The sequence below is a fragment of the Spermophilus citellus genome, assembly GCF_964194105.1.
Source record: "Spermophilus citellus genome assembly, chromosome: 9".
NCBI classification, from domain to species: Eukaryota; Metazoa; Chordata; class Mammalia; order Rodentia; family Sciuridae; genus Spermophilus; species Spermophilus citellus.
Genome location: NC_138191.1, coordinates 104,165,115 through 104,185,747, shown reverse-complemented (window position 1 = coordinate 104,185,747; position 20,633 = coordinate 104,165,115). Strand labels below are relative to the sequence as shown.

At 44.6% G+C, this 20,633-nt stretch overlaps 1 protein-coding gene across 12 annotated transcripts in view; it reads left to right on the top strand.

The window, feature by feature from the left end:
* The window catches only part of MAST2 (microtubule associated serine/threonine kinase 2), a 181,433-nt gene that overhangs the window by 156,098 nt on the left and 4,702 nt on the right, over window positions 1-20,633 (top strand). For all 12 annotated transcript variants that reach the window (XM_081307162.1, XM_081307163.1, XM_081307168.1 and 9 more), the window contains 15 exons: window positions 1,993-2,147; window positions 4,766-4,841; window positions 6,567-6,776; window positions 10,824-10,925; window positions 12,940-13,072; window positions 14,003-14,064; window positions 14,322-14,407; window positions 14,857-15,065; window positions 15,616-15,754; window positions 17,775-17,907; window positions 18,627-18,792; window positions 19,276-19,377; window positions 19,627-19,749; window positions 19,927-20,036; window positions 20,415-20,569. In XM_081307162.1, the coding sequence (XP_081163288.1) occupies window positions 1,993-2,147; window positions 4,766-4,841; window positions 6,567-6,776; window positions 10,824-10,925; window positions 12,940-13,072; window positions 14,003-14,064; window positions 14,322-14,407; window positions 14,857-15,065; window positions 15,616-15,754; window positions 17,775-17,907; window positions 18,627-18,792; window positions 19,276-19,377; window positions 19,627-19,749; window positions 19,927-20,036; window positions 20,415-20,569 (1,961 nt within the window). The remainder of the gene's footprint in view (window positions 1-1,992; window positions 2,148-4,765; window positions 4,842-6,566; window positions 6,777-10,823; window positions 10,926-12,939; window positions 13,073-14,002; window positions 14,065-14,321; window positions 14,408-14,856; window positions 15,066-15,615; window positions 15,755-17,774; window positions 17,908-18,626; window positions 18,793-19,275; window positions 19,378-19,626; window positions 19,750-19,926; window positions 20,037-20,414; window positions 20,570-20,633) is intronic.

Here is a 20,633-nt window from a genome sequence, read left to right as displayed (position 1 = left end):
TGATTGGGGGAGAAGGCTAGTGACCCTTCACAAACATAGACAGATCCAGAAACGCCTTTGGAAGGTTCCCTCCCCTCCCTGGAGTCAGTTTTTCCTGGTTGAGTCAGAGAAGGGCTTGTGAATGCACTTTTGCTTTGCCAGTGAGGCTGAGCATGGGGACTCCTAAGCATCGTTTCCCTGCCCACCCCCAACCTTATTTCTAGAACTGCAACCAAGAGCAAATCACCCCTCCCATGTCACAAAGCCCTGGCAGACCTTCTGCCTCCTTTTTTACCTTTTTCTTTCCAAAAAGTCAAGAAAGAATGTGATGTATATTAACGAAAAACTAGTCCTTTCTCTAAAATTTTACTTATTTTTTTTAAAGAAGGTTTTAGCCAAAAACGCAACTGATATGCTAATTGCTACCATGTGCAATCAACCCTGAAATGAGTCCTCCTTTTTATTAAAGGATGACAGGGTTGGAAAACTTAGTGAAAAGCTAAATACTAAGTGTTTTAGGCTTTACAGAATGTATATTTGATGAGTGTATCCCCATTTCTGTTCTTCTTCTATGATGGGTTTGTCTATAGTCATGAATCCCAAGAACAGCAAAGGATCACCATTTTCTCCCGTGACTAGATATTACTGTTAAATCAATCCAAAGGTCTTATTGATCTTTGGCAGCTAAGCTTAAATACCCATTTTTCCATAATCCTTTACTCAAACAAGTGATTTTTTTTAAAACCCAAAGTAAGAGTTGTGTGTGTGTATATTCTATGTATGTATATGTATACACACATATACTATATATTTCTTTTCTTCTGTTCAGTAAATTTAACATACTCAATCCATTGCTCCAGCTTATTGGGATATTTTAAATACCAATTTTCTTCACCATAATTTATTGCCCTGCTAGCTTTATGTTAATTGGGTGAAAATTCTTTTTGCAGCCTAAATGAATTCGTTTTTAAAAATGTTGCTAGGATAGAGCCCGGTGCAGACATTGCATTGTTTATAGTTTTTTGTACTATATAACATTCCATGAGAGAGACACACACTGTTAATCCAAAAAGTGCTAATTTCTCCCTTGATGTTGACCCTATAGCATTATGTTTCCCTCTTCGTGGTGCTACAGCTTTGACTCTAAATGATTTAGATTTTTAAGCCCCAGACCCTTGATTAATTGATAAGTAGAAATTGGGCCAATAATGCTAGACTTACCTGCTCTCTTAGATCTTGCTGATTCTGGAGCCTGTGGGTTGCTACAGCGTAGCTATATGTGTGGGTTTCCTTTAGTGATGCTGGTTCACTTCCTCAAATGGTCTGTTGTGACTGGCAGACTCTTGTCAGGAATCCTCAATCACTCAGCCATGTTTAGAGTTTCATGATTGTTTTCAGATCAAGTTTAATCTTTAGGTCGAGATCTAGAAGGAATTTTCTTCTCTGGTATATTTGCCCGGCTTGTGTTGTCCTAGTATCTGGACATAGCTTTCCAGCCTCACCAAAGCTAGTTTTCCTCTAGATAACAGTTGAAAAGAAACATGGCTGAGCTGTCCCCTGATGGCACTCTTAAGGTTGTAAAAGGGAAAACTTAAGGGGATGTCATTTGCAGCTTACCTGGAACATTTCTTGAGACTAGGAAGTGTGCTCTCTACTTGCTTACTATCTCAAGAAGCCAAAAGCTTCATAGAAGGCCAAGGGTCCTTGCAGAAGAATCTGCTTTTTACTACCTCAGAAGGCTCCTCGGTGTTGGAGAGTTCTCACACCTCATGAAGGTCTGAGCCCAGCTTCTAGCACAACTCCTGAAGGACTCTAGTGTCTTGGCTTGATCAGTACTGAGACCTCTGAAGGTTTCATGGTGAAAAGACTTGTGCCCAGTCCAGGCTACAGGAAAGGAGCAGATGCTTTGTGTTCACATTGGCTAGGGAGTCCCTGAGCAGTTTCAGTCCTTCTCCACTCTTGGACTGCCCTTGCTCCCATCTTTAATGCTGTTTGTAATGTTTTCCCCCATAGTCATCATGTTCCTCACAAGAAAAGCTGCATCAGTTGCCTTTCCAGCCAACAGCTGATGAGCTGCACTTTCTGACGAAGCATTTCAGCACAGAAAGTGTGCCAGATGAGGAAGGACGACAGTCCCCAGCCATGCGGCCCCGCTCCCGCAGCCTCAGGTGAGGAATGCTCTCCTACTGTTCTAGCACTCAGGGGCCTCGGTTTGCTACACACCACAGGGATTGGCACACATCTCCTGTAAAGGGCCAAGATATGAATATTTTAGGCTTTACAGGCCATATAATCTCTGTCACAGCTACTTAACTTTGCTGTTGTAGTGTGAAAGCAGCCACAGGTAACATAAAAGCTTTGTTTAGTAACACAGGTAATGGGCCAGATTTGGTCTGCTGGCTGTGGTTTCTAACCCCTAGTGGAGCATATTGGCCAACTTGAGTTAATCAAATCCAGTTAATGTTCAGAAATGTTTTGTATTCAGGTTCAGCTCAGCCCATTACTCAAAAGCTATGTGATGATGCTGTCATGTGGTCTTTCTTTTTTTTCCCTTCCAACTCCATTCAGTAAAAGAGAGTAATAGTATTATCAGTTCTAATGATTACCTGACTGCAGAACCATGAGGCCCAGAGTGTATGAGCTAGGCCAGCTGGAAAGCTGCTGCTACAGACACAAGTGGCTGACTTGGGGAAGGAGCCCAATTTAAAAGCAGAATTAATTGCCCATCTGAAGCTGAATGCAGTGGCATATAACTGTAATCCCAGTGACTTGGTAGGCTGAGGCAGGAAGATTGCAAGTTGAAGGCCAGCCTCGACAACTTCAGACTGTATCTGAAAATAAAAAGGGCTGAGGATGTAGCTCAGTGGGAAAGTGTCTTAGTTCAACCACCCGTGATATAAAAATTAAACAAAATAAAAAATGCCTTTTCAAAGCCATCTCAATTTCAATTCCTTGAGTCACCTGGGCCTGCCTTCATCAAACTAAACAAACCTTAACAGCTGATTTGTCTAAATTCCCCTGAGTTAGTTGGGGAAAGTACTGAGTCTCAAACCTAGAGCCTTGCACATACTAAGCTAGCACTCCACCGTTGAACTACACCCCCAGCCACTAACTGCCCATTCTCTATTAGCTTATAAATATGTGCTAGCATTCCAAGTTAAGGGAGAGGGTGGAGATCAAAATGAGCTCAACTTCATGAGACCCTTCCTAGGATCTCTGAGAAGTAAGAAATTGGCTAACATGAACGGGGTGATGTCCCAAGGAAACAGTGCCTCCCAGAAAAAATCCCCTAAGGTATTGCTGGCACTGGGACAGGGAGTGAGCTGGGCCAGATTGATTCAGCTTCAAAGATTAAAGATGATCACTGGGACTTAAGTGCAAAGGATCAAGAATACAAATGAGTTATGTAAATCCGAATGACTATCCTTATCTCACAGAGGAACACCTGAATCTTGTGATCTCAGCAACTTACATAGAGTAAAGGGTATATTTTAGGACTGAGAGGACCACAGTGACACTCAGGGAAGTCCCTCCTGTATTATTCTTAAATACTTGATTATTTGCATCAGGAGGGCAGACAGAACAAGGCTCACTCCCAGGCTCACGCCTGAAATCCCAAAAAGGCAAAGAAGAACAGTTCTGAACCTAGCCCAGTTGAGATCTCCTATCGGGGCACTAAACTAGGCAGGACCCAAATTTAAAACTCAGAATTTTAAATTCTTTAAGGAGATGTAACTGCATGTGGGCCAGTGGGGAAGATTTAGGTTACAAGGGAAGATAATAAATTAAGGCTGAAAACACTATTATTCTCTTTAATAGATGACCCAGACATACAGCTCACTACAGGCTAGATTCACCTGTCTCCCAGGCCAGAGGTCAAGTTAGCTCTCTTGGCCACAGTTTGTTTGGAAAAAGAAATAAGTGTGTAGAGTCTTCCTTTGGTTGCTTTGGAGGTTGATCAATTTGATTTGATTCCCAGAGTGTGCGAAGGTATAGCAAACCCCATTGGCCAAAGCTACAAGGACACAGGGTCTTGTTCTGGGGAGGTCATCCCTAGGAAAGCCACCAGTGGGCTCAGGAGTAGGCTCCTCCTTTCTCAGCCTTTTCAGGCCCTGGCAAGAGTTCTTTGCGAAAGCCATGCTTCTTGCAGGAAGATAACCTAGCACCAGATGGCACTGTTTTTGAACCTTACAAGGTACACTGGGAGCTCTAGGAATAAGAAAGGCTCTGGAACTCATCACATGCACATTCTTTCTCTCTTATTTTATGGAGATTGAACCCAGGGGCATTTTACCACTGAGCCATGTCCCCAGCCTTTTTGATTTTTTTGAGACAGGTTCTCACTAGGTTTCTTAGGGCCTCGCTAAGTAGCTCAGTCTAACCTCAACTTTATGATCCTCCTGCCTCAGCTTCCCAAGTTGCTGGGATTACAGGTGTGCATGACCATGCCCAGCCAGCTCTGGGAGCTTGGGCCAGGCATGGTGGCACACACCTGTAATCCCAGCAGCTCAAGAGGCTGAGTCTGGAAGATCGCCAATTCAAAGCCAGCATTAGCAAAAGCGAGGCACTAAGCAGCTCAGTGAAACCCTGTCTCTGAATAAATACAAAATAAGGGTGGGGATGTGGCTCAGGGATTGAGTGCCCTGAGTTATTGCCCAGTACCAAAAATAAAAAAGATGGGGATGGGTGCTGAAATTAGTGGGAGGGCAGGGGTTCTAGGGATGGTCAGCTTTCTCTTTGAGAGTTTCATAGTATTAAAATAAGATAATTTTTTTTTCTTATTCAGTCCTGGACGGTCCCCAGTTTCCTTTGACAGTGAAATAATAATGATGAATCATGTGTACAAAGAAAGATTCCCTAAGGTAAGGATTCACTTAAAAGAAGCCACTACCCCAAGGATGGCTGCCTACAGCCAGTCCAGTAAAAACACTTTGGGGTGAGGGGTGAACTGCTGCCTCCAGAAGTAACCAGGAAGAGGAAAGGCTCCCACAGGAGGAGGAAGACATAGGCATGCAGACTTCCAGACTGTGTGAGCAGCAGGAGGCAGCAGGGTCTATGAGTTTATGGGCTATATTTGCAGAACCTCTGCTTGTCCATTCCCCAGAGGGACTAGAAGGGAATGTCAGAAAGGTATTCCAGCACATGTTAAAGGGGAAGGAAAGAACTGGAGGCCTGACTTTCCACTGTGCATATTAGGATCTATGAGTCATGGTCCCCCCCATGACATGATTTTCCCTCTAGAATCACCTTCATTTGGTACAGATTTCTTAAGCAGGCCCCAGACAGTATATAGACAAATGTTGTACCTACAGGAAGGCCACAGGGAGCAGTGAGTAGGGGACAGAGGGCATAGAGTTGTTTACTAACATTTGTATTTGTGTTTTCAAGGAAAATGTTGATGGAAGAAAATAGGTTGTTATCCTGAGATAGCTGAGAAATAGCATTCACACTTGTCTGCAGAACCTAGGACCTTGCTTCCTATTTGCATTTCTGTTTGAACACCATTCTGATCTGGCCTTCCTGCAGAAAGCAGCCAGCTCTGTCTTGAGAGGGAGCAGTAGACTGACAATCCCTGACAGTAGAATCCTGGGATGCCCAAACCTCATTCTTCATCCTCTGTTCAGAACTCCCTGGGTCTGTTTGTTTCTGTCTCAGTTGTGCAATTGGGGGTCCTGCTCCTTTTTGAGGCCCTTCCTCTAGACTCAGGTGTAGTCTCCTGTAAAGATATGATGGCTGATGGAGATGGTGACCCCTTGTGCTTTTCTTGATGGACAATAAAGCAATAGCAAGGAGCAAACTGCCTGAATTGAAATCCACTCCTACTGTTTACTAACTGTATGACTCCATTCTGCTCTTCTGGGATCCAGGCAAGAGTCATATTTCTATTCATAGTCCTTTATTCCAACTTGGATCCAAGACCAGACAGATTCACAACTTCAGTAAACATTCTCTGACTACCTGCTTAGCTGTGTCCAGCAGAACCTCTGTTAAGCAGGTCCTCAGGTTAAGTAAAAGGATCCTGAGATGATAATATTGTCTCTGATTTGAAGAACTTCCCAGTCCAGAGAAAGGCTTAGAATTCAGCAGTATCCATACACTACATGTATCCAGTTGAGGCCAATGGACGAAGCACTGATAAAAGGGAACTCCTGTTTGCTGGGGAAAGACTTCCCTGTGGAGAGGTAATGCTTGTGTGACATGAAAGGACTAACAGGAGCTTGTGAGGCAGACCTGAGGGCGAGAGGGCCACAGTCAGGGAACAGAATAAACAAAGACAGAGGCATGAATGCCAGGGTAAAGGAGAACAGCAAACCTTCTATGCCCCCAGACCAAGAGCGTGCCCTATAGGAAATAGTCAGGGACAGGCAAATTCAGGCAATAGAGGCCCTTGAATATAGTGCTAGGGCATTCTGACTTAACTTGAAAGTGATCTTCTTGTTTCTTCAGTCATTAGATTTCCCAAATGCAACATCAGAAAACCAGGCTCCCAGGGAGCCTGTCCTTTAGCTGTTACCAAGTCCTTCAGCTTAGCTCCAGCTGAGATAGGACTAGAAGGGAACTGTCACTTTTCTTGCTTTTACTCCCAGGCCACCGCACAAATGGAAGAGCGACTAGCAGAGTTCATTTCCTCCAATACTCCAGACAGTGTGTTGCCCTTGGCAGATGGAGCCCTGAGCTTTATCCATCATCAGGTGATTGAGATGGCCCGAGACTGCCTGGATAAATCTCAGAGTGGCCTCATTACATCACATTACTTCTATGAACTTCAAGAGAATTTGGAGAAACTTCTACAAGATGTGAGTGTCTTGGTGCCAGGGCTATGGTAAAACCTCCACATGGTGGGCTGAGATCAGAAATTTGCAGGTTCCCAGTCTTCCCAGCCTACAGGCACCACCAGGTATCCTTATACAGGATATACAGGAACCACCTCCACGTGTGGTACCGATGGACTTAGATCCCTCCCTAGTTCCTTGCATCGTTGAGTAAAGCCTGTGTGGTATCAGTAGACTCAGTTCTATAAGTCCTTTCTTCTCTACATCCAAAGCTGTATTATTCTGCCTGAGGCTCTAACACTATAGATTCATAAATTCTTTGACTAAGAGATTTGTTACCCAAAGCCATAAAGTGGCCCCAATGGATGTGGTAGGCTCTCTTTTAAAAAATAATTGGTTTAGGGGCTGTAGCTCAATGGTAGAGTCTAGCATGTTTGAGGCATTGGGTTCCATCATCAGTACCACATAAAAATATATAGATGAACACAATACTTTTATTGTGTTCATCTACAACTAAAATAATAATAATAATACTTGGTGTAAGCAGAGCCTCCCAACTGTCTCTCCTCAGCCCAAAGGAAGCAGGGCCAAGGCTTAACCTGTGGGTTTATCCACTTGCTGATGTTCCACTGACATGGTGAGAAGTGCTCTAGTAAGACTTCTATGTGTAGAGATCTGATCCTCCGCAGTATGAAAAAAATCCCTGTGAGGCTAAAGGTAAAGTAATCCAGAGACAGCCAAGACCAAGCGTACTGCTTTAGGAAGTCATATTGAAGTCATATTGAATTTGACTTCAATATGACTTAAATTCAATATGACTTTAGAAAGCCAAATTCCCATGAAAAGCAGCTATTTGTTTCTACTCAGGAATAATTTTCTAATAGTTTTTCATTAATAAATGGGGTGCCCCAGAAACATTTAGGAATCAGGGTATTGCTAAATGATTACCAAGTCTCCTCCTTTTTAAAAATTTTTCCTGCTTGAGATATGTCGCTATATATTGCCCTGCTGGCCTTAAACTATGGGCTCAAGGAATTTTCCCACCTCAAGCCTCACGAGTAGATGTAGCTGGGACTATACACCACTACACCCAGCTTCAAGGTTCCTTCTGAAACATTGATCTTCTCAAATGCTGAAATCAGAGTCTTGCCCAAAACCTCCAGGCATTTTCACAGACTGACTATCCCTGGGGTTAAGTGGTTGATGTACTAGGAAGACCACTGATTGTGGAGCCAATTTGTTCCTTTCTTCCTTGATTTGTTTGGCCTTTGGGAGGGGGGTGTTAACAAGCATTCAGTGTAGACTCCCATCTCAGGAATTTGCTGTTGACTAAGGTTATAGGCCCACCAATATATATACTTACAGTAAAAAAATAACAGCTTTCATTAACAATGTGTACTGTGTACCAGACACTATCTTCCATTTATTATAGTACAATGTGATTGACAAGCACAAAAAGAGATAAGTTCTGAGCACAGAGAAGGACTCAGCATGGTTCAGAGAAAGTCAAATCTTGGCAAGTAGGCAAGCCTAGGAAACAGTGTAAGGAACTTGGTGCATTCCAGAAATTGCAGATGAAGTAGTTTGGCACAACTAGAGTAGATGCCTACAGGAAAGAGTTGGTAAGTTTGAAGAATTAGACTGGTAGCCAGATGACGAAGGGTCTTTCTTGGGAGGAATCCAAGCTTAGATTTTTAGCATAAAGGCAATGATAAAATGGCAATCATTCATTCAATGGGATTAAATCAAAAACCATCATCATTAGCTTTATGCTTAAAATAATAAAGATTGCTAGCATTTACAGAGCACTTAATACATGCTAGACACTGTATTATCTCGTTTAATTAATTTAATTTAATCCATACCCACCTATAAGGAAAGCACTATTATTATTCCCCAAATTTAAAGATGAGTAAACTGAAGTTTAAAGGACTGAATCACCAAGATAACTCATTTCTTAAATAGCAGAAGTAGAACCCAAACTCATGTTTGTCATGTATGTATGTACATAAACACATACACACACACACACACACACACACACACACACACACACAGAAGAATAGGTTATAAGGGTGCTGGAGATGTAGCTCAGTGGTAGAGTGCTTGCCTAGTATGTGCCAGACCCTGGGTTCCATCCCCAGTATCACATTTGGAAAAAAAAAAAAAAAGTTTACAAGGAAAAAAAATACACACACACATACACAGAAATCTTCATTTGAAATATTTCTTTCCTTATAACCTATTCACTACTCAGTCTTCTGAGCTTCCCTCAGATTCCACTAAAGCTGTTCAGACAAAAGCAACCAAGGAAATAATTGACTAATTGCCAAATTCTGTGGCTTCTTTCAGGCCTCATCTTTCTTCACCTCTCTACAGGACACAGTGAACACCTCTTGAACCTTAGCTCTTCTGGTTGTCAATTCCCTGTTCTCTCTAGCCTTGCTGCCTCTTCATAAGTTACCTCTCTACCCACTCTAAAATGCTGCTGTTTTACAGGGCACTGTCCAGAGTTACTATTCTCTTTCCTTTCTCCACCCTTGTGCTGATGAGCCTTTTCTACTCCCAGGTCCTTAGTGGAAGACTCCCACCTGCTCCTTTATTTTCCTAAACTCCAGACCAGTGACCTACCTACTGAACTCCTTCACTGACTTCCCCAGATTGGTGCATATTCTTTGGTCATAAGTAATAGAAATAAGACTCACAAAAGTTTTAACAGTAAAGGGATACTAAGATATGGATGAAGAGGGTAGGTTTTGGAGAACTGAAGATAAAAATGCATCAGGCCTTAAGAAGGGACCAGTGTCAGCAACCAGAAACTGACAAGCTCTGGAAGTGCTCATTCTCCTTTCTTAGCTGTTTTTATCTGTACTCTAAGGTTAGATATGGCCATCTTTTTTCACCCAAGTGTAGATTATACAGTTTGGCTACACAGATAATAACTGTTATCTTTCTGAGCATTGAAAAATTCCCAGGAAAGCAGTCCACACTGGTCAGCTGTTGGAGGTGGAAGGGAAGGTGCAGCCACAGAGTATCAGTGTGGATCCTAGAAGCCTGAGCTGTTCTCAGAAGACAAGCAAGAGGTCCTGGGGCCTGGGGCTGGGGCTTAGTAGTAGGACGCTTGCCTCGCACGTGTGAGGCACTGGGTTCTATCCTTATCACCACATAAAAATAAAGAAAATAAAGGTATTGTGTCTATCTACAACTAAAAATATTAAAATTTTTTAAAAAAGAAAGAAAGAAAGAGGCTCCTGGGCCCAGCAAATACCAAGGTTGTCTATGAGGTCACCTCAAACTTAAATTTGCCTCTTCTGCCCCACTGCTCTTTTCTCTAAAGACAAACTTCTCATGTTTTTAGTCTATTGTTTATCTTCTTGCAGTTCCTATTTCACTAAGGGCTCAGTGAACTTTCCCTAAAAATGAAGTTGCAGTTACCTCCCTTCCTGCTTCTGCCACCCCTCAGATCCATCTTAGAAAATGGCCCGAGGCTGTGCACTTATCTTGGTTTTTACTGCCTTGACTTCTGCCTTGTTCAGTGGAGTTATTGCATTAATGATTTCCCTGATTTTAGGCTTGCCCTCTTTAGTGCACCCTCTGCTCTGCAGCTAGTGGTCTTCCTGAAATACCTCTCTGGTCATATCAATTCCTAGCTTTGAGGTCTTTTGTTCCTTACAGTGTGTCTGGGGTACAAGGTGAATATCTATGAAGGCTCTATTGAGAGTTGCCCCTTAAGATGGGGTGTGGAAGGTAAATCAAGCTTGTTGGTTGTAGGAGCAGGTAAAGGTGTGTCTGGGTGACATTTCTTGGTCTTGTAGTATTCTCAGACTCACTGGTCTCTCATGAGTGAGCAACTTTCTCCCTCCCACAGCTGACCAGCCTTTTCCTCTGAATTAATTCCTTCCTTCCTTCCTTCCTCCCTCCCTCCCTCCCTCTCTCTTTTGGTTTTGCTTTACAGAGCTCTCTCTACTACCAATAATTTCTCCCTGTAGTCAGCTCTGCCCATTATGCTTCTGCTCAGCCCAGCCACACCAGACCAGTAGCTTGCTGAAGTGACTTTTGTCTTCTTTGCAGGCTCATGAGCGCTCAGAGAGCTCAGAGGTGGCTTCTGTGATGCAGCTGGTAAAAAAACTGATGATAGTCATTGCTCGTCCAGCTCGTCTCCTGGAATGCCTGGTAAGTGGACTCGGGAAGATTAGATGGGGAGATGGGGTTTGAGGTTGTAAAGGAAGTATCCTGCCAACAACAAAACTGTGGCAGCACCACTACCATCTCTGTTGCTTAGGTCTGTATTTAAATATGATCTCTAAGCACTGGGGGACTAAACAGGTTCCTTTGAGGACAAATTGATGGTCCTGATGGGTATGGCAGGGAAAGTATTAATCTGACTTATTCCCACATTGAGCCACCTTGTACCTATTTAATGCTAGACACTGAAAGTATAGACATGAATAGAACAGAGTCCTGATCTCAAGATACTTCCTCTGTAGTGGCACTAGCAAATATAAAGCATGTGGATATATAAATAATAACTGTAATATTTTAAGAAATGTCACAACTCAAGTGAATGCAAGGTGCACCAGAAACCTGGTGAAGGAAGTACTTTAGTTCTGTATAGAATGAGCATTCAGTGAAAGCTTCCTGAGGGAGAAGAGGCCTATTCAATGACCTGAAGGATGAATGCACATTTGCCAGGCCAGGGATGTGGGGTAGGAAGACAGGGTGGATTTGATGAGGTAGCGAGGGATGAAGTTGGAAGGCGGGCAGTACAAGATAATGAAAGGTGTTGCCTTCTCAGCTCAGGAGTTTGCATTATCCTTTAGTCCACTTGGAGCTACCACAAAGTTGAGGTTAGAATATGGCATGATCAGGTTTACTGTTTTCTTAACTGACTTTATTAAGATATACTATACATTCAATAAAATACATCCTTTTAGAGTATGCAGCCTATTGAATTTTAACAAATGTATACCTGTATAATTACTGCCATGGTTGAGATTTTTGTGTTTCCTTAAAGAGTTTTCTCATGTCCCTTTGCCGTCAGTCCTTTCCCCACCCTGCTTCCAGGCACCACTTATCTGCCTGCTTTTGCTGTGGATGTTTGCCTTTGTACAGTTTCATGTAATGAACCCATGTTCTGACTTCTTTCACTCTGCATAGTGTTAATTTTGAGATTCATATGTTGTTGTATGTATCAGTATATGGTTCCTATTTATTTCTGAATTAAGTATTCTATCGGATTTAGTTCTAAGAAATATTACTTCAGCCTGAACATGGATGGTGAATTGGAAGAGAGGGCAGGATGAGCAAGGAACTGAGGACAGAGGCACTTAAAGCAATTAATGTGAGATAGGGTGATTTGAATTAGGACAACGGTAGGGGGAAAAAAGAAGCAGTAGATTAGAGAGGTATTTATAAGGTAGATTTCTGAGATGGGGCTGAGAAAGAATAAAAAGTTAAGAAGACTTCCAGGTCTGGTGTAGATCATATCTGAGTAGGTAGTTTAATTCTCCAAAATAGAGAGACTGTATGGAATGAAAACAGGCAAACCAGAGGTTAGAGAGCCTCTGCATCAAGAACATGAAGTCTGAGGCAGAGCAGGGGCTTGGACCCAGCAGGTTTGCATGCTGGTTTTCCATTTCTTCTTACTTTGTCACCAGGCATTCCTGTGAACCTTGAATTCCTCACCAAGGTCAAAGAGTAGTTAGAAGGATTTAGCCCAGGGTATGGCACTTGGTAGACACTCAGAAGTGACACCTTTATTATTATATGCAGACAGTGACTATGCTTTGGTCAGCATTGGAGCTTCCACCCCTTGCACATAGGAAGTGCATAGTGAATGTTACAAGGTGTATATGTACCACTATGACTGGGAGCTGCAGCTCTTATGAGCTGCAGTCGAGTGTGTGCCAGGACTGCTCTGGACTGGGCACCTGTACACACCTGACAGTACCATCTGGCTAATGGAAGGCTTGAAACCTGGTTAGCAGACAGAGCTCTCTTGATGGGAGACTGCTTTTTCCCCATTTTTTGTGATCCCTGAATCATGATATTTCTGGTCTTCAGAGGTTGAGGTGTCTTATCACAGAGAAGGACCTCTTATTCATCATCCTCCCCTATATACTATAAAAGAGATCAATAGCAGTCACTTGTATCTTTCACCAATGACCACCTCTCTCCTCTGGTACAGGAGTTTGACCCTGAAGAGTTCTACCACCTATTAGAAGCAGCTGAGGGCCATGCCAAAGAAGGACATGGAATTAAATGTGACATTCCCCGCTACATCATTAGCCAGTTGGGACTCACACGGGATCCCATAGAGGGTGAGCATGCTGCCTGAGGGCTATAAAGAAGAGATTTAGCCTGGATGTGGACATAACATGGCATCTGGGGCCTCAGGACCATAGGAGGCACCCTGTGATCTCTGTCATAAAACACCCTTTTTTTTTTTTTTGGAATTACTCTTCATATCTGTCTACTGTGTCCCTGTCTGGATTGCCTTGGGCCTAGCTAGGTTGGATTTAGAGCCTTAGGCCAAACTAGGCTACCAATAAAGGACGACAGTCACATTTTTTAAAATGGTCGTCTCCTCCACATACTTGCCTCTCCTGCTGACCACCTTACAAATCCTCCTGTCTTTGGAGTGGTCTAACCCAGCGCTTCAAAGAATATCTTCATTCTTCTGGGCTTCACACTGAGCCTCTGCATGAACATGGGCTTGCGTATCCTAATGTGTGGTTGTCCTGCTCCTGTCTTCCCTGCTTTCCAGCCCCACCCAGCAAAGCAGTCTTGGCCAGCAGGATGGCCCAGCCTTAGGCCCTGTTTCCAGGAAATATCCCAAGTTTGAGATGAGTTTCTATAGAATGTATCAAGCTTTGTGAATGGCACTGGGCTCATAGAGATAGTGGTACAAGGAGCTGGGGTTGTGGCTCAGTGGCAGAGCATTTGGCTCGCATGTGAAGCACTCACACCACATAAAAATAAATAAACAAAATGAGGATATTGTATCCATGTATAACTAAAAAATATTTAAAAAGAAAGAAAGAGTGGTACAATAGCATTTGGCTTATTTTCTGATCCCCAAACTGTAACTACACTGAGGATAGAGCCACAGGACTGGATTTGTATCCCAGGCAAATGCAGAAAGCATTAATGCCTACCCCATATGCACCTATTCTGTGACCTAATGGTACTGCTATGATGTCTGACAGTGTCACGCACACTTTTCTCTTGTGTCCTTGCTGTATTTCTAGAAATGGCCCAATTGAGCAGTTACGACAGTCCTGACACTCCAGAGACTGATGATTCCATCGAGGTAAAGACCCTGACCTCCCATTCCTGGAGCCTGAACCCTATGAAACAAGAGGAAGTGAATTCTCTTTAAAAAGCAAATATCTGAAGGAGGGATGGGGAATTGGTGACTGCAAACACTGAGAAGTCATGCTGCTCCCAGGGAAGGATGGACAGAGCACTACAGCAGGGCTGAGCTGAGCTGGTGCTTGGTCCTGGCTTTCCCCAGAACATGGACTCTGAGAAGCATGACTGCCTCCTGCCTTTTCCCTTGTCTTCCAGGGCCGCGGGGCATCTCTACAATCTAAGAAAACCCCCTCTGAAGAAGACTTCGAGACTATTAAGCTCATCAGCAATGGCGCCTATGGGTAAAGGCAGGGGTCAGAATGTGGCCAGGAGTAAAACGAGTCAGCCCTTGTTCTCTCCATTCTGGAAGCATATGATTCCCAATCCCCTGGGCAGCAGATACCTCAGGGTCCACAGGTGGATCCTCTCACTCCCTGAAGCCCCCTGGAGAGGCAAGAATTCAATATCCTCTGACATCTGAGCATTGCTCATTTCTCAGGCAAAATGCTCATCCCTCTTGGTAACATTTCTCCTTTCCCTGAACTCTGGAAGCATTCATCTGTGTCCTCAGGTCCTGGCTTACCAGGAAATTTGAAATTTGGGCCAGGGAGCTTAGATCCCTTTCATTAATATGTACATCCCTGCTTCCTCATTCTGTGCCTGGGTAAGGTGTGACATGTAGTTCGGGTAGTGGAATGCACAGCTCTGGTGCTGACAGCCTTTGGAGGCTGAACTGGGTTGCATTTCTCAGGGCCGTATTCTTGGTGCGGCACAAATCTACCCGGCAGCGCTTTGCCATGAAGAAGATCAACAAGCAGAACCTGATCCTACGGAACCAGATCCAGCAGGCCTTCGTGGAGCGTGACATACTGACTTTCGCTGAGAACCCCTTTGTAGTCAGCATGTTCTGCTCCTTTGAGACCAAGCGCCACTTATGCATGGTGATGGAGTATGTTGAAGGTACTGAAGGTATTGGGAAAAAGGTGGCCTGCTGTGGAAGCCATGGTACAGCCCAAGACTTAGCCCTAAATAAGGACCAGTAACTGTATGTTATGTAGTACAGTTTCAGAGTCAGCTTCCAAGCCCTCTTTGGGACTCCTTCCTGCCTCAGAATCTCAGGCCATTTGGCCATGGTGAGCACAAAGCTCCTCACCTCGCTGTGAGACTGCCCATTTCAGGTACAGTGAGAGGCAATAGGATGTAACCGTCTAGTGGCTGTAGAATTCATTCCCCAGAGCCACAAGTCATTATGCAGGCATAGAGGCCTGGGTTTCTTTCCTCCTTTGTCTTAAACAATGATCTTGACAGCCATTGGCAGATTCACTTCACTTCCCACTCCTCTCCACACCCTGTCTCCCACTCATGCTAGCAGCAGAGGGCTAGAATCAGTCTCCAACACCAGGGTACCCTGTGAGGCTATCTCCTTTGGGACCTCAGGGACTGCAAACCTGGGAACTGGCTAGAGCAGGGAGCTGGATGCTTCTCTCATAATAGTCTGGGCTTGTTGCAGGAGGAGACTGTGCCACTCTGCTGAAGAACATTGGGGCCTTGCCTGTGGACATGGTGCGTCTATACTTTGCAGAAACTGTGCTGGCCTTGGAATATTTACACAACTATGGCATCGTGCACCGTGACCTCAAGCCTGACAAGTATGCCCACAATCTGGGTCCATTGTTCATGGTTTCCCTCTTGAGTCTAGATAAAGGGAGGAAACACAACATGTCTGAATTTGTTCTAGAATGGCTCCTAGGAAACAATGATGGTGTGTGTGTCCTTCTAGGCCTAGTACTCCAGCCTCTTGACCATTTCATATGCCAAGACCACTGCCACAAGAGCAGGAGCATCATAAGGCTTCGGTGACATGAAAGAGTCACTGAAATCCCCTGAAGAAACCAAGCAAGAACAAAGGAATTAGCACATCTAATAGATTCCTGAATGAGTGTCCTGACATTTACTGATACTACAGTGTGCCAAGCACCATATTCTGGGTTTTAAATATAGTCCCTTTTGTATTGAACTTAAGTCTAGTGTGGGAGACAGATAATATATGTGTATGAGGCTGCTTCTTGGAGGGCATTCATCAGGTGGAAAAAAGTAGGAGGAGCTTTCTAAAGCAGGGGGGAAAGAAGTATAAAGATACACGGGTAAGAGAGAACATGATCTTTCAGGAGCTCCCGGTAGTATAGCTTAGGTGGTGGTAGGTCGGAGAGAAGTGAGAGAAAAGGCTAGAGAAGAGATGCAGGGGCTAGACCATCAAGGATCCTTTCAACTTTGGGTTTTCTTTTAAGGAGCATAGAGTCTTCAGAGGACCTGTTGACCAAGGTGTGATAGAACATGTTCAGATTTGGGTTTTGGTATAGAAAGACCACTCTACTAGTGGAAGAGACAAGTCACTCAGGATACCAGGCCAAAGACAACAATGCCTGCACCAGACCACAGGGACAAGATGGAGGAGGGGATAGTGTAGGGAAATGGAAGGGAACAATTAATGTTGGTGTTGGGGTGGAAAGGGAAGCAAGGAAGCAGAAGGAGACTAGGTTGCCTTACAGATTTCTAGCTTGGAACTGGTACAGAGGTGATAAGCCTCCATGGTAGAAAGTAGCTTTGGCATTAGATAGACCTAAGTTCACATGACCTCATGCTTGTTTAACTCTATGAGTTTGTCTGTTAATTAAATTTACTCCTTTCTAAGTGAGAATGATAATACCTTTGATGTTTGGTTGTACCAGAAAACCTTTTAGGGGGCAGATTTTGTACATGTATATGTGCATGTGCAATAGGAATTGAACACAGGGCCTCATTCATGCTAGGCAAGCATTCTATCATTCTGTCATCCCCTACCCCAAAATATTTTTTAAAGTACTTATCACAAAGCTCAGTAATTGACATAAATTACTGTTTTTTCACTGAGAAGATGAACCAATTGGGAGGCATGCCTTTGTTTTGAACAGGTTGAGTTTGTGGTATCTGAGAGGTTGGGTAGGTATGGAGCTTGAGAAAGAAGTCAAGAGCCAGAGACAATGATTTGCGAATCATTAGAACAGAGGGGTGGCAGGGTGAAGCCTTTGGCACAAAATGAAATGGCTCAAGCAAAGTATGTTAATAGAATCTGATTTCTAGTTCCTCCCAACCAATCCTCCTTATAAGACAGCCATGGACATGGGACAAGATTTTGTGCCCCTTTCCCTTCTCCCTGAAATGGGGATAGTGAGCTACCCAAGTGAGGAGAGGGATTAGGGATGGCTAGAGCAAACAGCCTTAGGATAAATCGATCTCAGCTCTATGGAGGAAAGTCTCTTCCTCTTCACTGGTAACCTGTTCCCAGTGTCAATTACAGGTGGAGCAACAAAGAGAAATGAAGTCATGAGAATGGGTGGAAGGCAGGCTAGCTATTTATGTAGAATGCGGCACACACACCCCGACATGCCCACCAAGAAGCAAGGAACTTCAGGGCTTTATTCTGCAATATGGAGGAAACACACTTTGCCCACTGAATGGAGCATTTTCAAAGCCAGAGCTGTGTATTTTTTCATAGCTGCCTGTCTCCCTGCTTATGTCCCACAGAAACCCATAGAGGCCTATGTAGGAAAATTTGGCAAATAATAAAATGAGCACTTGTAGAAAACCTTGAAATAACTCTATGATTTTTTTTTTCCTGTGGCCTCCCAGCCTCCTGATTACATCCATGGGGCACATCAAACTCACTGACTTTGGACTCTCTAAAATTGGCCTCATGAGTCTGACAACCAACTTGTATGAAGGCCACATAGAAAAGGATGCCCGGGAGTTCCTGGATAAGCAGGTAAGGAAAGTAGGTGAAACCCTGGGAACTGAATTCTAGGACTCATAATTGGGTCTTGGATCCACATGTTTACTTGTGACCAGATGTTAGGACTGGAAGCTTCTATCTTTTCTACCTTTTGGTTCCAGGGAGACATTGAAATAGCACATTTGGAAAATAGGATGGGCCATGAGAATCATATGAATATAAAATCCAAAGTTATCTTTCTCCTCTGGGTTTGGAGAAAATAAGTCATATAGCTATTAATGTGGTTTCATATGAGATCAGTCCTGAACCCCTGGCCTGAGTCAAGGGCAGACCTCTCCTGGGGCCTGTTGTTCTTGGAACATAGCTCCAAATTCCACTTGGCTGGGGCTCAGTTCCCTGAGAACTGCCTCTGGATGTTGCCTGATTTGACTTTTCAGGTTGTGATGCTCACAAGTCCCTGTAGTAATCACATAAGGATAGGTTCTGTTCTTTGGGCTGGAGGGCAGAGGCCGTTTGTAGGACCAGATACCAGACGGGAATGTTGCAAGCTCAGGGAGATCAGACATTGTGATTAATTAGGAAATACACCCCACCAAGAGTTCCAATTCTGGTTCCCTGATCCTGTTTCTCAACTAAGGCAAGCTGAGTCTTCAGAGACTTCTTTTCTAGGGTAGGAGCATCCCCACTCCTCCAGCCATCATGCCAGTGAGCTGCCTCAGGATGCTGAGCCAGCCTGGCTTCTCTGTGCCCAGGTGTGCGGGACTCCAGAGTACATAGCGCCTGAGGTGATCCTGCGTCAGGGCTATGGGAAGCCAGTGGACTGGTGGGCCATGGGCATAATCCTGTATGAGTTCCTGGTGGGTTGCGTCCCTTTCTTTGGAGACACTCCGGAGGAGCTCTTTGGTCAAGTGATCAGTGGTAGGTACTATCACCCTTACTCAGTGTGGAGTCAAAATCTAGATCCACAAATAAGAATTATGCATGCCCCTGTTGAGGCTTTGGATTTCTTGTTCTGAATTCAAGTGTGTGTGTTTAGTATGCTTGCTTCTTAGGAATATGTGTGCATGCACTCACGCACTGAGTCCCCTGGGACCTATCCTGTGAGTGTGAACTCTTTATTTTAGCAAATAAAGCAGGGTGAGCTGGAGCTCCAGGACAGGGGAAGTCACTGTTTTTATAATGCCCACCCTGGATCAAAAAGCCAGCCATGATCTAATAAGGAGTGTGATTCCTCTTGGAGGGGAGGAACCTATAGAACTTAAGGAATTTGGCTCCTAGATGGGGCTTTTTAGTGGCTCTGGACTGGCCCTTATGACCTCTCTTCCTTAATACTACACTGGGGCCTTCTGCATCTCCCCACTATCTATCTTTCCCTTTCTCTCTCATCCCTGATGACTTCAGATGAGATTGTGTGGCCCGAGGGTGAAGATGCACTACCCCCAGATGCCCAGGACCTCACCTCCAAACTACTCCACCAGAACCCTCTGGAGAGACTGGGCACAGGTAAGTTAGGCCCTACTCTTTCTTTCTCACCACTTAGGAAAGGGGAAAGGGAGACCAAGCCCACACACCATGAGGTTCAGGCTTCAGGTGTGGACAGTCTTTCGGGATCCTGAAGTTCTGCCCTGCTTGCTACAGGCAGAGAAAGAAAGGTGTTTGAGCTTAGGCTTCCAGGCGCACCTTTTCCAGGTCTGGCTTCTTGCTTGACTTGCTGGCCTGGACTCCACACAACTCATCCTACTTCTTGTCTAGGTAGTACTTATGAGGTAAAGCAGCACCCATTTTTTACGGGTCTGGACTGGACAGGACTTCTTCGCCAGAAAGCTGAATTTATTCCTCAACTGGAATCAGAGGATGATACCAGCTACTTTGACAGTAAGGCCACTGGGGGTGAGGTGGAGTGTTGGTCCTACCTGTTTGCTGAAAAGTGCCTATGCATACTGTGCCTATGCACTGGGAACAACTTCTCAGGGCTCTGCTGAGGTCTGATAGGGTCACAAGGATGCCATCAGCAGGGTCCCTGAAGGGAACTGTCCTGTGTGTCTGGCCCAGCCCGTTCAGAGCGATACCACCATGTGGACTCAGAAGATGAGGAGGAAGTGAGTGAGGATGGCTGCCTTGAGATCCGCCAGTTCTCTTCCTGCTCTCCAAGGTTCAGCAAGGTACGACTTAGGAGGCCAGATCAGAGGGATGGGAGAAGAGGACCTGTCAAGAGACACACCTGGGGCAGGCTGAGGAAGTTGGTGATAGGACCACTTCAGAAAAAGAAGAGCAGAGTGCTGGGCTGCATAGAGTAGATGCTTCTAGAACCACTCTCACTAATTCCTGATATAAAAGATGTCAGGATCAACATCTCTTATATCAGGAATTAGTAAGGGTGGTTCTAGGTCAACAGGATAAGTGCTTCCCCAAATATTCAACTGGGATGTGGGGGAAGGAAGGGAAAGACTCAAATTCCAGTTTCAGGTGCCAAGGATGTGATTTGTCGTTTGGAAGATGTCGCTGTCAGAGCCAACTCCAGTGTGTCCCTGTGCCCACAGGTATACAGTAGCATGGAACGGCTCTCACTGCTGGAGGAATGCCGGACACCACCCCCCACCAAGCGCAGCCTGAGTGAGGAGAAGGAAGACCGCTCAGATGGCCTGGCAGGGCTAAAGGGCCGAGACCGGAGCTGGGTGATTGGTTCCCCTGAGATGTGAGCACCCAGGGCTCGCCAGGGTGGGCACCACAGCCAACCCTCCCTGTCACACAAATCTTGG